The sequence below is a fragment of the Macaca nemestrina genome, chromosome 10 (assembly GCF_043159975.1).
Source record: "Macaca nemestrina isolate mMacNem1 chromosome 10, mMacNem.hap1, whole genome shotgun sequence".
NCBI classification, from domain to species: Eukaryota; Metazoa; Chordata; class Mammalia; order Primates; family Cercopithecidae; genus Macaca; species Macaca nemestrina.
Window position 1 is genome coordinate 94,374,213 of NC_092134.1, and position 16,489 is coordinate 94,390,701.

The 16,489-nt window shown below is 40.8% G+C and overlaps 1 protein-coding gene and 1 long non-coding RNA gene across 18 annotated transcripts in view; one reads left to right on the top strand and one right to left on the bottom strand.

The window, feature by feature from the left end:
* Positions 1–11,125, bottom strand: part of LOC139356807 (uncharacterized) — a 124,219-nt gene extending 113,094 nt beyond the window's left edge. Inside the window, exon 1 of the long non-coding RNA XR_011609240.1 lies at positions 11,014–11,125. This is a non-coding gene — a long non-coding RNA (uncharacterized lncRNA). The remainder of the gene's footprint in view (positions 1–11,013) is intronic.
* LOC105470146 (kinesin family member 21A) overlaps positions 11,121–16,489 on the top strand; it is a 159,155-nt gene continuing 153,786 nt past the window's right edge. For all 17 annotated transcript variants that reach the window (XM_024789242.2, XM_071071874.1, XM_071071875.1 and 14 more), the window contains exon 1: positions 11,121–11,383. In XM_024789242.2, coding sequence (XP_024645010.2) covers positions 11,340–11,383 — 44 coding nt within the window. In that variant the 5' untranslated portion in view covers positions 11,121–11,339. The remainder of the gene's footprint in view (positions 11,384–16,489) is intronic.

Consider the following 16,489-nt stretch of genomic DNA (forward strand, 5'->3'; position numbering starts at 1 on the left):
TTATTTTTTTGGTCTGGGCTCATTGAAACATCTTAGGGAAAATATGTTGACAGTATGATAATCTTTTTTCTCATAATACTTTCATCCACTAATTTTAACATTTGTCAATTATTTCTTGTCTATAACAATTATTACTGGGATGTTCACCTAATAGTGATTTTCTATTTCCATCATACCTTCTATATTTATTAATTGGTATACTCTTATTCAAAGAAATAGCTACCTTTTCTCCCTCATTTATTTATTTCTTCCATGATTTATTTATATCAGTATGGGCTCATGGATATTAATTTGTTTTATTGGTTATAAGGCATTAGAAAAAGAATAAGAAAGCAAAGAAGGAGGGAAAGGGAGAGTGACGAAATGCTAGTCTTTCCTCAGACAAGCCGATGAAAGTAGTTTTAAATATGGAATCATTTATGTGCTAAAACACTTAAATTGATTTAGTAATATACAAATGGAAATGGAATTTAGACTGATCCCTTTTGTACATTCATTAGTGAGTTTTCTGAAGTTGTGAACTCTCTCCTTGCCTTCCTACTACCAATTCTTAGTTCCTTGGATACCTGGCTTTTCTTTTCTTTTCTTTTCTTTTTTTTTTTGAGGCAAGAGTCTCACTCTGTCGCCCAGGCTGGAGTTCAGTAGTGCAATCTTGGCTCACTGCAACCTCTGCCTCCTGGGTTCAAGCTATTCTCCTGCCTCAGCCTCCCGAGTAGCTGGAACTACTACGCCCAGCTAACATATATATATATATATATATATATATATATATATATATATATACACATATACATACACACATTTTTTGTATTTTTAGTAGAGACAGGGTTTCACCGTGTTGGCCAGACTGGTCTCGGTCTCCTGACCTCGTGATCTGCCCACCTTGGCCTCCCAAAGAGTTGGATTTCAGGCATGAGCCACCACGCCCGGACAGACACCTGGCTTTTCTTTCCCCTGTCCTATTCAAACTATTCTCTCATAGTTACACTTAGCTTTGCTGATGTGATAGATCCATTGACTCCTTCCCTGTCTTCATTCCTTTGGGTTCGTCTAGTACCTTGATACTCTTGTTCTGCCTTTATTTTTGTCATGTTACTTCCAACCCAAGTGTTCTTTCTACCATATACTTTCTGTTTCCTATCAGACGAGTTTTCCTTTCTTCCCACTCAACTTGCCTGTTTCTGCTAATATCCTGTTTCTGCTAATATCCTAATGTTTCAATTGCCTAGATTTAGGAATATTTTTTAAAACCACTCATAAATTCGTAATCCCCGACTGGAAGGACTTCAAGAGGCCCTTTAGTTCACATTTCCCCCTCATCCTTCCTAGTTGATGCTTTCATCTTTTTGATGATATCTTCAGGGAGTGTTTTTCTAGCCTATGACTGAGCATTTTCAATGGCAGGAAATTTAATACCTTAACCTCGTATCATTCTTCTCCTGTGTTGCGAATTTCTATTCATTTTTCCTTTTAGAATGTCTTTCATTTGTAAGTTCTACTTCTCCATTTTTACCATATGCACTATTAAGATGCCTAGTTCAGGTCGAGCATGGTGGCTCATTTCTGTAATCCCAGCACTTTAGGAGATGGAGGGCAGATCCCTTGAGGTCAGGAGTTTGAGACCAGCCTGGCCAACATGGAGAACCCCATCTCTACTAAAAATACAAAAATTACCTGGGTATGGTGGCATGCACCTGTAATCCCAGCTACTCGGGAGGCTGAGGCAAGAGAATTGCTTGATCCTGGGAGGCGGAGGTTGCAGTGAGCTGAGATTGTGCCACTGCACTTCAGTCTGGGAGACAGAGTGAGACTCCATCTCAAAAAAAAAAAAAAAAAAAAAAAAAAAGAAAAGAAAAAGAAAAAGCCTAGTTCAGGCCATGTCATAACTAAAAAAGTATGACAATATGATCTGGTGACCTGAGTGTCCCCAATCCATATCATAGACTTGGACCAGATTCATAATCCTTTTTAAAATCTTATTTTACTTTACACATTTAAAAACTCCTGCCTTTATCTTATCACTCTTCTACTCACAAAGTTAAAAGCATTTCCTGTATTTTCTATTAGTCTAAACTCCTGTACTATGAACACTGTACCTACCCCCTGACTTCTCATTGACATCAAAAAAACACCTTTTGTTGTGGTGGTGGTGGTGGTGGTGGTGGTGGTACGTGCATAAGCAAGTGTGTTTAGGTGCTGCCATGATCTTGTTGTTAATTTATTGTCCATCAACATCTTACTGTGTCCATATCTTTTTTTAATCCCTATTGTTAACATCATATTTAGAAACAAGTCCTTTAAAGAGTCATTTGGGCCAAAAAGGGAGTTTAACAACAATTTTTCTATCAGAAATGGTTTTTCACTTTGCACGACTGCAAAAATTAGAGGAGTAGCTTAGCATTATAAAATCAATACAAATGTCATCAGTTTCTCCTGGTTGGAAAGGCTTCCTTGGTAGAGCCTACTGTGAAATAACTGGTCTCAGAATCAATCAAGGAGATGAAAGCAGAGTTTTACTTTGAGTTAGGTAAAGCATCTTAGACAGGTAACATGCATATTTTTGCTTAAAAAGCATCAATTCTACCAAATGGGTATCTGCATAGGGAATATTGAGGTATCTAGATGTTAGGACTTTGTTACTCTACTGTAGCTTAAAAAAATTTTTTTTGAGGGGAGGTAAATCTAAGTACATGTTCAGTGAAGAAGTTCGGGAAATATATATTATCCCCAACTTAAAAGACAACTTTATATTTTTAATTGAAAGAGGTTTTTGGAAATAGAATACAGATGAAAAATTTAGGGCTTTATTAATCTTTTGGCTCAGGGTATCCAGAACCATGAGAATTTGAAAAGTATCCATGTGGCGGTAACAAGAAAAGAAAATGGTTAGGACAAAAAAGAAACAAAAACAAAAACAAAAAGGCAGGAACTCCAATCAACAGATAGGGGAAAAGAATGGTGATATTGATGAATAAATAAAAGATGAAGGGGTAGTAAATGGTGAAATGTTCTCTCTTAAAAATGGCTAATAAAATTATCTTTCAGTGATTCAGTTCTATAATACACTTAAAAAAAAAAAAAAAAAAAACACACACACACACACAAAGAATGAAGTTCTAATGAATGACTACCCCAAACTGCCTATCAGGTTTGGTCCTGCACAGTTAAGAAAAAAATGTACTCCTCTTACAAATTTGGCTTGAGATTTTGGCTCAGAACCAGCATGACTTAATAGCTGTAATTTGCATTTGAATGCAATTAACTGGGCCAGTACTTTGAGGGTAATCAAGCTGTCTGCAATACACATACGCTGCAAACTCAATAAATGTCCAAAGCACTGGAGGGGAGGCTTTATTCTTTGAATTTCCCTTATACAAGGAACTCAGGTCCACGTCCTTAAATTCAGTTAGATTTCAAACTCTGATCTTAAATGTGAACGATGAAATCTAAATTTTATCTAATTGTTTATTCTTAATGAATAAAAGTTGAGCTTCTTGTCTTTTTTTTCTTAGAATTTCACTGTTTTTCAGAAGTGATTTATATTATTTTAAAAATTTCAACTAGTAAAAGAAGATACAAAGAAGGAAAATAAATTTCCTCAAACCCTTATATCCAACCCAGAAATAACTCCTACCCTATTCAAAATAAATAAAAATAAAAAGAGAAAATATGTATATAGTTAAAAGTTTGATTTTTTAGTAATGTTATGAGTCATTAAAATGAGTTTATAAAATGTTAAACTGCTTTTATTATAAGATAAATTACTACTATTAGAATTTAAGATCATCTCATTATTTCAGCACATATTCTTCACAGGCAAACACTTGTTGTACCGCAGGCAGAGATTTTTTCTAAGTCCCAAAAACAAAATGATAGTGAAACTAACAGTGAAGGACAAAGAACTCAGAAAAGGGAGTCAAGATACCTGAATTTTAATTTATCTCTACCATTAACTTACAGTGGTGGTGGTGGTGGTGGTGTGTGTTGGGAAGTAGGTGGAACTGGTGTGGTAGTGAATTCTCCTCTCCACAAAATTAATAAACTTAATAAACCTGGGATATTGAGGCTTCAGTGAGCCGTCATCATGCCACTGGATTCTAGCCTGGGCGATAAAGGCAGAACCTGTCATAAATAAACAAAAAAACAAACAAATAAATGTACCCACCTTCTAGGTTGTTGAGAGAATTAAGTGAAATAACACTTGTTGGGCACTTAGCTCCATGCACTGGCATGATGAAAGAGCCCTACACATGTAAATGCTTTTCATTGTTAGTGGGGAAAATGTACACACACACACACACACACACACACACACACACACACACACACACAGACTCATAAATAATCACTGAAGGAAAACTGATATTTCTGATTGTGGCATTAAGGGTTAGCTTTCTAAAGATTTTTCCAAAAATATTTCTGAAGGGATGGTTGTCTAGGCATGCTTTTCCAAAGCCAGCTGTTTGCATACAAAATTATAATCAGATCTTTTTCTTTTCATCTTTCTGCTAGCAGCCAAAAGGAAGAGTCAAATAACTTTTAATGACTGATTAGAATGTGGAAACTAGAAAACACAGGGTAGATGGCCTAGAGGGAGAAAACCAGTGAGATAGTTACACTAATGCATGCTGTAGCTTCTTTTCAACTGCCTCTTTTTGGCTGCCTTGCAGTAGGTGCTGTAATGAATCTTTCTTCCAAATGTACCTAAGACAGGTGCAGCTGCAGCATCAGTACCTGCTTTAAAAAACAATGTATTTATACAAATATTTAATATTTTATTTATTTTGAGATGGAATTTTGCTCTTGTTGCCCAGGTTGGAGTGCAATGGCGCGATCTCGGCTCACTACAATCCCTGCCTCCCAGGTTCAAGCAGTTCTCCTGCCTCAGCCTCCCAAGTAGCTGGGATTGCAGGTATGTGCCACCACGCCTGGCTATTTTTTGTATTTTTAGTAGAGATGGGGTTTCTCCATGTTGGTCACGCTGGTCTCAAACTCCCGACCTCAGGTGATCCACCTGCCTCGGCCTCCCAAACTGCTGGGATTACAGGCATGAGCCAGCATGCTGGGCAAAAATATTTATTATAAAATTAGTTTTGATGTGCCCTTACTGGGAGCTGGTGCTGTGATTTACATATGATAAACAAAGCTCTTTAAACCCCTAAACAATTCAATAAGCTTGGAAGTACATTACTTATAAAAAACTGAGACTAGAAAGGGCTCATATTTGTCCAAAGACATATAGTCATTCAGCTAATATTTAATGACCCTTAATATGTGTCAGACATTAAATTACGTGTCAGACTGTTGAAGGAACTACAGAAATATCCGTGAATAAAGCAGAAATGATCCCTGCTATCTTGGATCCCATATTCAAATGCAGGGAGGCAGACAATAAACAAAAAATAAGACAATATCAGCTAGTGATAAGGGCTACGAAGAAATAAAAGACTGATATGATAGCACGTAACTGGGTGTACAGGGTCAGAGATCAGCGCAGTTACACAGAACCTTCTGTTCAGAAGGGCCACACTCTCGGTTTGATAATGTTCTGCTGTCATTGTCTTGACATTCGTAATTTTATCTTTGGACTTGTGTTTTATAAGTGTGGTTTGATAAGGCACTGTGACATATGAATAAGCAGAAGACATATGTGCAACATGCATGTCCTCTGTTCCTTGCCATGCCATTCTTATGTAGCATTTGTGATCCCTCATAAGCATGGAATTCTGGTTGAATCACCACCCTGGGGAATTCAGTGAGATTCAAAGCCAGTGTGCAATAAATGTTCTATGTCTTCCATGGAGGAAGCAGGGATACCTATATGTTTAGAAGCCATGCTTCTCTCAAACCAGAACTTGCTTCTGATGAAAGAAAGGCTTTAGTTGAATTAAATTTAAAGGAATTTAATTGGGCAATGAACAATTTGCGAATCGAGCAGCCCCCAGAATCACAGCAGATTAACAGAGACCGCGGGGGTGCCTCGTGTTCAGAACAAATTTATAGACAAAAAAGGTAAAGTGATGTACAGGAATCAGAAGTGAGGTACAGAAACAGTGAGATTGGTTACTACTCGGTGTTTGCCTTATTTGAATGCAGTTTGCACATTCTGCAGTCTATGAGTGGTTCAAGTATGGCTGCTGGGATTGGCCAACACTCAGCTATTGTTACAGGTGCATGCTACAAAGTTAGGTTTTAAATTTTGTCTATTAAGCTAGGTTACAGTTCATCAACAAGGACTCAAACATAGAAGGACAGAGTCCTTCTCAGGCCATAGTTTACTTTAACACTTCCAATGCAAAAAGAAGGCAATGACATTCTGAAAGATGACCAAAGAACCCAGTCTTATTCTTTTCTTCTTTCATAACTTCCTGTAGCAGCCAGCCATTAACTCCAAAAGTGATGATGTAATGTATTAGTCCTTTCTCATGCTGCTATGAAGAAATACCCAAGACTGGGTAGTTTACAAAGGAAAGAGGTTTGACTCACAGGTTCGCATGGTTGGTGAGGCTTCAGGAAACTTACAATCATGGCGGAAGGCACCTCATCACAGGGTAGCAAGAGAGAGTGAGTGCCAAGTGAAGGGATAGGTCCCTTACAAAACCATCAGATCTCATGAGAACTCACTATCAGAAAGCATGGTGGAAACTGCCCCTGCAATTCAACTATCTCCACCTGGTCCTGTTCTTGATGCATGGGGATTATTACAAACAAGGTGAGATTTGAGTGGGCACACAGAGCCAGACCATGTCAGTAAAAGGAAAGGAAAGATGGGACAGAGTAGTTTCCTTTCTTTTCAGTTCTTCCTGACATAATCTGTAAGCCAAAGGTAGGAAATGTTAGTAGCATATGTGTGTATGAAATAAAAACAGTTGAGTTAGTTTTGTGCAAGGTTTCTACTGTTAAGAATAAATACATAAGGATGTATGAACTATGAAATAAGTTGTATAATTTTTATAATCCCATGTAAGAGTTAAATACTCTTCTATTGATACTTAAAACCAGCATTGTACACTATAAAGACAAATGGAAAAAGTCATGGAAATAATCTAAAACTTTAACTTTTCTTTATGGAGAATGACATTAAATAGCAAACAAACAAACAAACAAACAAACAAACAAACAAACAAAAAAACACCATGACATGAGAGAGCTTAAAGAAGGGGAAAAGCTTTCTATTTTTGTACCTTTCATACCATTTTTATCCTCCTTTTCTTACAAGATCCCTCACATCTTCATTTTGCGCCGGGTGGTGCCAATCAGGTAGCTGGTCTTTGTGGGGGTGCTATTTTAGATTGGGTGATCAGGAGAGGCCTCTGAGAAAACAGCATTTAAACTGATAACCTAGAAATTAAGAAAAAAAAAAAAAAGCCAACCATGGGAAGGTCTGGGGAAAGAACATTCCAGGGAGAGGGTATAGCTAGTGCAAAGACCCTAAGGCAGGAAAGAACTTTATGAGTTCCAGAGATAGAAAGACCAGTCTTACCAAAAAGTAGTTGTTAAGGTATAGAGCGGCAAAATGTGAGGTCAGAGTTGGGGGCAGGGACAGGGTGTGAAGGTCTTAAAAAGTCTAGAATAATTTATTCTATTTGGGTTAGCAGCCATTGGAAGGTTTCAGGCAGAGAAATGACATAAATGACTTACGTTTTAAAGGACATTATTCTGGCCAGGCATGGTGGGTCACACCTGTAATCACAGTACTTTGAGAGGCCAAGGCAGGCGGATCACCTGAGGTCAGGAGTTCGAGATCAGCCTGGCCAACATGGCAGAACCCCGTCTCTAGTAAAAATACAAAAATTAGCCAGGCATGGTGATACGTGCCTATAATCCCAGCTCTTCGGGAGGCTGAGGCAGGAGAATCATTTGAACCCAGGAGGCGGAGGTTGCAGTGAGCCAAGATCACCCCACTGTACTTCAGCCTGGGCAACAGTGAGACTCTGTCTCAAAAAAAAAAAAAAAAAAAAAAAAAAGACATTATTCCTGCAATGTGAAGGCAAGAGTGGACTCAGGGAGACCATCCCGAGCAGTTTATATCTGAAGAATTCCTTACCCTTCCAGGTAAAATTCATCATATTTCTCTTGTAATTTCTGTTATTCCACTTACGTATTTTCAAATATATCTTCCTGTGCTAGACAGTAAACTCCTTGTAAGTACTGACATTGTCTTATTCTTCTCTAAATCACTGTTGTCCCTCACTTTGTTTGCATATAATCACTTAAAATATTTATTGAGTCAATGATTGGAATAGGACTTAAACCACTCTTGCAGTAAAAGCTCTGCCCTTGGAACTTTTTTAAAATTAAGATTATTTAGAGGAGTCAAAAGGAAAGGTGTTATAGTAGCTATACATGAATTTGAACTAAATACAAAATAGTATGTTAATTTTACAACTTTAGAGATTTGGGGAAAAATTACTGACAAGGTCATTAATGAGAATTTGAAATTCTACACTGCCTCTTCCTGAAACCGTGTGCAATATGAACCCAAAGCCACAGCTATTATTGGTGCTAATATTTTGTCCAGAAGTTCCAGCCTGGTGTCTTAGGACTATAGTTGGCCTGAGACATATTTTGACTGGTTTGCAGCATACGTAAATATTGTGCTGAATTAGTTGTTGGTGTTTAAAACTAAGGAGTTTTTGCATAAAGATCTGTTTTTCTCTTTTTCTTGAGAAGCAACAGACATACAAGAAACAAAAATCTTGGCTGCATTGGATTTGCATTTCATCAAGGCAATATTCAGCCAGACTTGAGGATGGCCACCGCCTTTGGAAGGGGCCTGTGATAGTCCTCACCTTTATTATAGTAGTCACCTTGCTCCGCTCTTCTGAGCTATCTGCCTGGCTCCTGTAGGCATTTGTGTTTGTGACTCCTCTTACTGAGACATATATGTACACTATTGTTATTTTAAATGAGAACTTTTTTTTGGCCAGGTGAGGCAGCTCATGCCTGTAATCTCAGCACTTTGGGAGGCTGAGGTGGGCGGATCACTTGAGGTCAGGAGTTTGAGACCAGCCTGGTAAACATGGTGAAATCACATCTCTACTAAAAATACAAAAATTACCTGGATGTGTTGGCACACTCCTGAAATCCCAGCTACTCTGGAGGCTGAGGCACGAGAATCACTTGAACCCCAGAGAAAGTTGTTGCAGTGAGCTGAGATCACACTATTGCATTCCAGCCTGGGCGACAGAGCGAGACTCTGTCTCAAAAAATAAAATAGGTTGGGCGCGGTGGCTCATGCCTGTAATCCCAGCACTTTAGGAGACCAAGGCGGGTGGATCACAAGGTCAGGAGTTCGAGACCAGCCTGGCCAATATGATGAAACCCTGTCTCTACTAAAAATACAAAAATTAGTTGGGCATGGTGGTGCATGCCTGTAGTCCCATCTACTCAGGAGCTGAGGCAGAAGAATTGCTTGAACCCGGGAGGCAGAGGTTGCAGTGAGCCGAGATCACACCATTGCACTCCAGCCTGGCGACAGAGCAAGACTTTGTCTCAAAATAAAATAAAATAAAAAGAACTTTTTTTTTTTTTTTAAAGAGGGTCTTGAATTATACAAATTTCTCTTTAGTTTTCTTGCTAAATGTGCTGGGCCATTCTTGCTTTCCTTGCAGCTTTCATCAACAAAAGCAGCAAGGTGGCCAGTCCAGATCCACCCAGATATGGGCTTGCCAGGTCAGGGTGAAATGCAGCTCCGATTTGTTAATGGATAAATTTTGAGGCTGAAGGCCCTCCAAAGAGTAACCAGAGGAGAGCTTTCCTACCAATTTGATCTATAGAAGGATACTCAGCATCTCTACCCTCTTTACCTCCCAGTTACATGTCTGTTAAGATTTAGGGGTAGTGAGATTAAGGGACAGAATAAATTTAAAACTATCTATCATTATATACCCCATCTGCCTTCCCATGCGTTTAAATCATCAAACACTTCTTGTTTTTCCCAAAGTGTTGCAGCCTTCTCTGAGCCACGCTGCTGTATCACTGCTGAACAAGATGATTAGGTGTGTGATTGTAGATTGTAGGCATTTGAGGTAGTGCCTTTATTTGGATAGTGCCATTTAATCTATGATACTATTTTGTATGAAGCCACATGTTTGTTTATAGAGATGTATGGAGCAGTCCACAAAAGATACTCTGTGGCAAAGCTAATAAAGGCTGTTTCCACAGAGCTATCTGAAGGCATGTAGAAGCACAATAGTGACAAACAGAAACCACAATGGGTCAATGTTGAGAGAATCCTGGGATTGGGAGGTGCTTTTTAAAGGCCAGAAGGGAAAGAAAATCAGTTTGGAAGGATTTACTACACAGCAGGTCTTGGTGGATATATTCAGTTCTGGGAACACTTGGCAGTACCAGGGTGCAGTTCATTTACCAGTGTACAAATGATTGAACAGAAACGTATTCAGGAGTCTCGAGTAAATCATTTCCGTATCTCACCCGAGCTGGTAAACTGGCGATGGACTGTACAACAGCCCAGCTGTCCAGAGACAGGGGACAAACCCGGGAGTCCGTTTAGCATGAATGATCGACTCCAGGGAGGGAGGAGGGAGAGCGTTCAGCTGGGGGCTAGGCAAGGGGGTCAAAGTCCAAGCTGCAGACAGGACAATAAGGCTATGCGTGGGACACAAAGCCGAACCGGAGCAGCAGCTGGCTGGCTCCCGGCGCGCCGCTGAATCAAGCTTCGATTTTAGAAGGGACCTGGCAGCAGCGCCTGCACAGGCTGCTTCCTTCTCCTAGAAGAGCCTGGAAGGGCGCACAGGCTGGTCGCCCTCGGGCGAGGGCAGCCGGCCGCAGGCATCCTTCCCCCTCTCCTCCCTGCCCAGTAGCGCCAGGCAGTGACCCGCCGAGGGCAGGGCGGGGCGCAGGCTGGGGGAGGGCTAGGTAGGGCCCAGCCGCGCGGCCGCGGCTGACGCAGTGCGGGGCGAGGAGCCGGGAGAGCCCCGGCGGGCGTGGAGTCCCCAGTCCGGCCGCTGGGAGGCCGCGTCCCCACCGGAGGGGGCAGGGCGCACTCACCCGGCCGCCCCGAGGCCGCCGGCGGCCTGTTGGCTTCTCCACCGGCGCGGTCACCGTTCAAGCGCGCTCCGTCCCCGCCCCAGATCCTGGGGGGTGAGCGGGGGAGAAGGGGCGGGCACCCGCGAGCAGTGAATCACCTCCTCCTCTTGCTGCCTCACCGCCGCCGCCACCTTTCCATTCAGTCGCCCAACATGGCTGGAGCGCGGCGGAGGTGAGCCGGCCGCCCGCAGACGCCCCAGCCTACTGTGCCCGAGTCCCGCGGCCCCGGCGGCGCCTCAGCTCTGCGGTGCGGAGGCCCAACGGCCCTGTCGCCGCCCGCCGCCAGCATGTTGGGCGCCCCGGATGAGAGCTCCGTGCGGGTGGCTGTCAGGTGAGGACGGGCTGCCGGCGGCGGGCGGCGGGCGGCGGGGTGAGGGCGCGGCAAGGACCTGGCTGTGGCCCGGGGCACCGGCTGCCGGGGTGGAGCGACCTGAGGGGCGTCCCGGCCGGGGTCTGCGGCTGAGGAAACTGAGGCAGTGGGTCCCCGCCGGCCTGGCACGCGCGGCCGGGTGCTGGCAGGGAGACTGCGCCGCCCTCACGCCGTCTGTGTTTGCAGGTGGCTGGCGGCTGCTCGGCCCCGGGTCCCTGGGGGGGCGTCTTGACTTCTCCGGGGGAAAAGCCCTCGTCACTCCCCTCCGTCCCCTCGCCGGATCAGTCGCCGCAGGTCTGGCCGCCTTGGACTATCGCCTGTCCGGGAGGAGCTGCCTCTGCGCGGGGCTGTGGTGTTCTTTTTTATTAGTTCTAGAATGTCTGTCATACGTGTCCATGCAGCTCCGGCCTTCCCAGGCAGGAGACAAAGCATCTGACTGTCAGCGCCGGCGACCACAGGGCCCGCCGCGCGCCCACTCGGGTTCTGATGTCTGTGCAAATGGGACATCTTTTTCAGCATCACGGGAATCTAGATATGCCCTCGCGTGTGGGTAGAAGAGACAGATCTGGCCTCTTGGGTGTTTGAATGGAAGTGGAATTTAAGGTAAAATCCACCGGGGAGAGGTCTACAGAAGGAAGAAAACTCTTTGGCCAGAGAAGGGTGAAAGGGGTGACTGTGTGAAACATACTGACGTTAGGCAGGGTGGATGCAATGTAATCGTAACGTTATACAGGCCAGGGTGTGAGTGGAAATACTAGGTACATCAAAATTATATTTCTGCCAATGACAGGCACGAGTATTCGATGTAATTTAGGCTGGTTTGATACTTATCAAGAAGGAAAGCTCTGATAGTTGCTCATGGAAAATTGCAACATCATCACACTGTGTGAAAAATTAATGAAGCATTCATTCTAGAGTAAGTGCGTGACTTTCACAGCTCTGAGAGTCTACTGTTAATTCGCTTCCTTTATTTATGCTTTAAGGATTATAAAAATAATCTACACTCCAAGAAATTAGAAATTATTAACAATCTCCCAGTCTTGTAGTCTTTCCAGAAAATTATTTTAAAAATTCTCCCCTCTAAGCATTTCTATAGTTACTATTTTAGTGACACATCTTGGGTTGGGAATAGTAATGGCTGTTTTGTATACTTTGTATCTTTAATTAAAGAATAAAATGAGTTTTTAAGTTTTTTTTTTTTTTTTTCCCACCCAGGGAGGTGACAGTTTTATGACTGGTTAGAATCACCTGTTAGAAGGCTTTTGAAGTTTTAATTAGGCCTTGGTTATTCTAGGGTTACTTATCCAATTGTTAGATTAGTCTGTTTCTCCTATTCACTGCTACTACCTCTCTTTTAGCCCTTTAATACCAGTTAATGACTGCACCGGGGTGGAGAAAGGGGAAGGAAAAAGACAAAAACCCAATAAGGGGCAATTTTGTTAGGAGAGCTGATCGAGGAAGGTGAAGAAGGTGCATACAGTATCAGTGAAAACAATTTGTTTTTAGAAATTTGAGATTTTTATGTGTGAATTCTCTGGACTATCACAAGGCAGTTTGTTGACCATTCTGTTAAATCCGATGCTTCTTTGCCTGTAGAGACATGGATGACCCTAAACTGATGTTGACTGATAAATAACTTGTATTTTGTTTTGATGTGCATGTTAGGACTTTTTAGGTGAATGACTGTCGGTTTGATTTTTGGAGAAAGGCTTTATAAAAACTTCAACATAACTTAGTAAGCCACATTGCAAAGATTCCATTTGTTGAATTCAGGACTCCTTCTTCCTTTCCTTTCCTTTCCTTTCCTTTCCTTTCCTTTCCTTTCCTTTCCTTTCCTTTCCTTTCCCCTTTCCCCTTTCCCCTTTCCCCTTTCCCCTTTCCCCTTTCCCCTTTCCCCTTTCCCCTTTCCCCTTTCCCCTTTCCCCTTTCCCCTTTCCTTTCCCCTTTCCTTTCCCCTTTCCTTTCCCCTTTCCTTTCCCCTTTCCCCTTTCCTTTCCTCTTTCCCCTTTCCTTTCCCCTTTCCTTTCCTTTCCTCTTTCTTTTTTTGAGACAGGGTTTTGCTGTATCATGCAGGCTAGAGTGTCGTGGCGCCATCATAACTCACTGCAACCTCAACCTCTTGGGCTCAAGCAATCCTCTCATCTCAGCCTACTGAGTAGCTGGGATTACAGGCATGTGCCACCTTGCTTGGCTAATTTTTATACATTTTTGTAGATATGGGGCCTCCCTGTGTTGCCCAGGATGGTCTTGAACTCCTGGGCTCAAGCCGTCCCTCCCAAATTGCTGGGATTACAGGCATTAGCCACTGCACCTGGCTAAATCGGGGATTTCTTTCATTAAATACATTGTTCTCTGAACAGAGCTACCCTGTAAACTTACTTTATATAGGATAAAAATAGCTTATGCTCATATAGCACTTTAGTATTTATAAAGTATTTGGACTTACATTGTTCATTTATAACCATTATTTATTGAAGATATATCCTCATCTCTGTTATCCTGATTTCTGGGCTAAAAGTACTGATAATAGTTTGACTTAAACTGTGTGCCAGGATTAGTGCTGTGTTAAGATGTTTTATCTCATGTAAAGTCTTATTTATTCCTCATAACAATCTGTGACTTAGGTCCTGTTATTATTATGGCCATTTACAGATGACGCACAGAAAGATTAAGTAAACCATCCAAAGTTAAATCGGTAGCAAATGAGAGAGCCAGGGTTCCAACCCAGATAGCTTGACTCAATAGACCAAGTTCTTAACCACTAACCCTGCAGAGGTGAGAGGCAAGAACATGGCTTTGCAAAGTTTCGCTTAGGTTTGGGTCAGTTGCCTGTTCTTGATTTGGTGTTAGTTCGGTTACTGAATGACTTTCACAGGTTATTCATATTTTGATATTGCCAGGAAAGATACAGCTAAGACAGGACCTGAACTTAACTAAAATATTTCCTCAAATTATTTAATCTTTCCAGCATCCTGTTACCCTACCCTTCAGTTTGTGACAGCTTTCCTCAGCAGAATAAATAAATCAATACAAAATTGTATGTCTATATACAAAATCAACAAAAACATTTGACCTGCTTTTTTCCTTTAAGGAATAATACAATCGTGGAAATGCATCCTAGAGGTGCTTATGTTTTATTAGAGGCTTATCAGTATGTTAAAGCTGATGACTCTATTGTAGGTTTCTCAAGATAAGTGAATGGGTTATATACAGCTTTGGGAGAAAGATGTTAAACAGAAAGTTTCTCATTTAGGGAGAGCAATTTTTACTCAGTTTCCAAAAATACCTTTTGGCAGTATATTTGAGATGTTCTGTGGGGTTTCTTTCATTGAGATAGATATGGATTTGGATAATAGCCCTTGCTATCCAACCCCATGTGGCTATTAAGTGCTTGAATTATGATTAATGCTACTGAGAAACTAAATTTTTAATTTTATTTAATTTAAATTAGTTAAAATTTAAATTTAAAAATTGGTCCTTCATCCAGTTATTAGAAACTTTTGAGTATGTTTCGAACAACTTGGATCTACTTTTTCAACAGTAAAGTTTTGAAATAGAAATAGTGATACAAGTATTTCTGATGAAAATTTAGTGTACATATTGACTAGAACTGTAAGTGTAATAGATATACATTGGCTTTCAAAGACTTACTCCGAAGAAACAAATGTAAATATTTTAATTTTTATATTGACTATATGTTGAAATGATAACACTTTGCTTACATTTAGTTAAATAAAATATAATTAAAATTAATTTTCATATTATCTGTGTCTATTGGATACCACTGTACTATAACTTAAAAATGTGAGGAATACATTTAGAATAAAACTTTTCACAGACATCCCATCATGGACTAATCACATCCTTAGATTAAGAAAATACCAAAATATTGGGTGTCTGGTTTTAGAGTGGATATGCACGTACGCACAGAAGTATATGTGTATATATATATGTGTGAGATGTAAGATGTGATTCAACAGCAACACTTCTTTTCCTCAGAGTGCATGGGTGTAGGAAGGTATGGATTTTAGACTCAATAATCAGGTAGCTGGTTTCCTAGGAAATGTGGTAAGTTGAATGGATGGCTTAGATAGATGTCGCCAACAAAAATGAACAATAAAGTACAATGTAGAATCTATTCTTATTATCTAAGTATACTGAATTGAATCGAATGGTTAACTCAAAATGATAAAGTCAAACATTTCACATTCTAAATCTAATACATTATGAGATGATGTGTCTTTTTCTCTTCCCTATCTCTGACACAATAACTTTGAAATGTTTTTCCTTTTCAATAACTTTAGCTTGCAATATATGTCAAGAGTTTAGTGAAAATGGGAGATACAGAAAGCACCTTTGTGTTTTTGTGTTATTCGCTGTATGTAGAAACTAAAATTTCCTTGCCTGGCTTTATCAGAGAACTGTACCTATTCTTTGCAGTGAGTTTGTATTAGTGTGTAATGTGGTCTAATTTGTGTTTCGGTTTGCTGGGTTTTCACCTTACCAAAGCACTCTAAGGAGTGGCGTTGCTCAGCAGGCTTAGGGGCTATTTGGACATTCAGAAGCTCAGTTTTAGGTCTGTCACTAGCACTTATTTGCAATGTGACCTCACTATACTTTTCTTTTTCCCAATGCTTGTTTGTCAACCTAAAGATATCAAGAGTTGTAAGAACTTTTCATGTGCAGTCTGTTAAATATGATTTTAGTTGTTGTTAGTCAAACTGCAGGCACTAACAATGCCTCTATATTAACAGGAAGGAACTATTTTAATATTTCAAACTTGACTTTCCTAATAATATAATTTCTTTAGGTATCCTTATTACAGAAGAAGAAACATGTAGGCTGTAATGGTCTCTTTGTCCCATTCTGGTTATAATACGAATGAACAATATTTTATTTGCTCTACATTAAAATCCTATGAGATAGCCTGGGCAGCTATTATTGTCTCTGTTTTATAGAGGAGAAAAATGTGTCTCAAGGTTTATTCGCTACTAAGTAACAGAACTGGAACTCAAACTCAGGTTTCTGATATCTATTGCTGTGCTCTGAAACATATTTCCAAATATT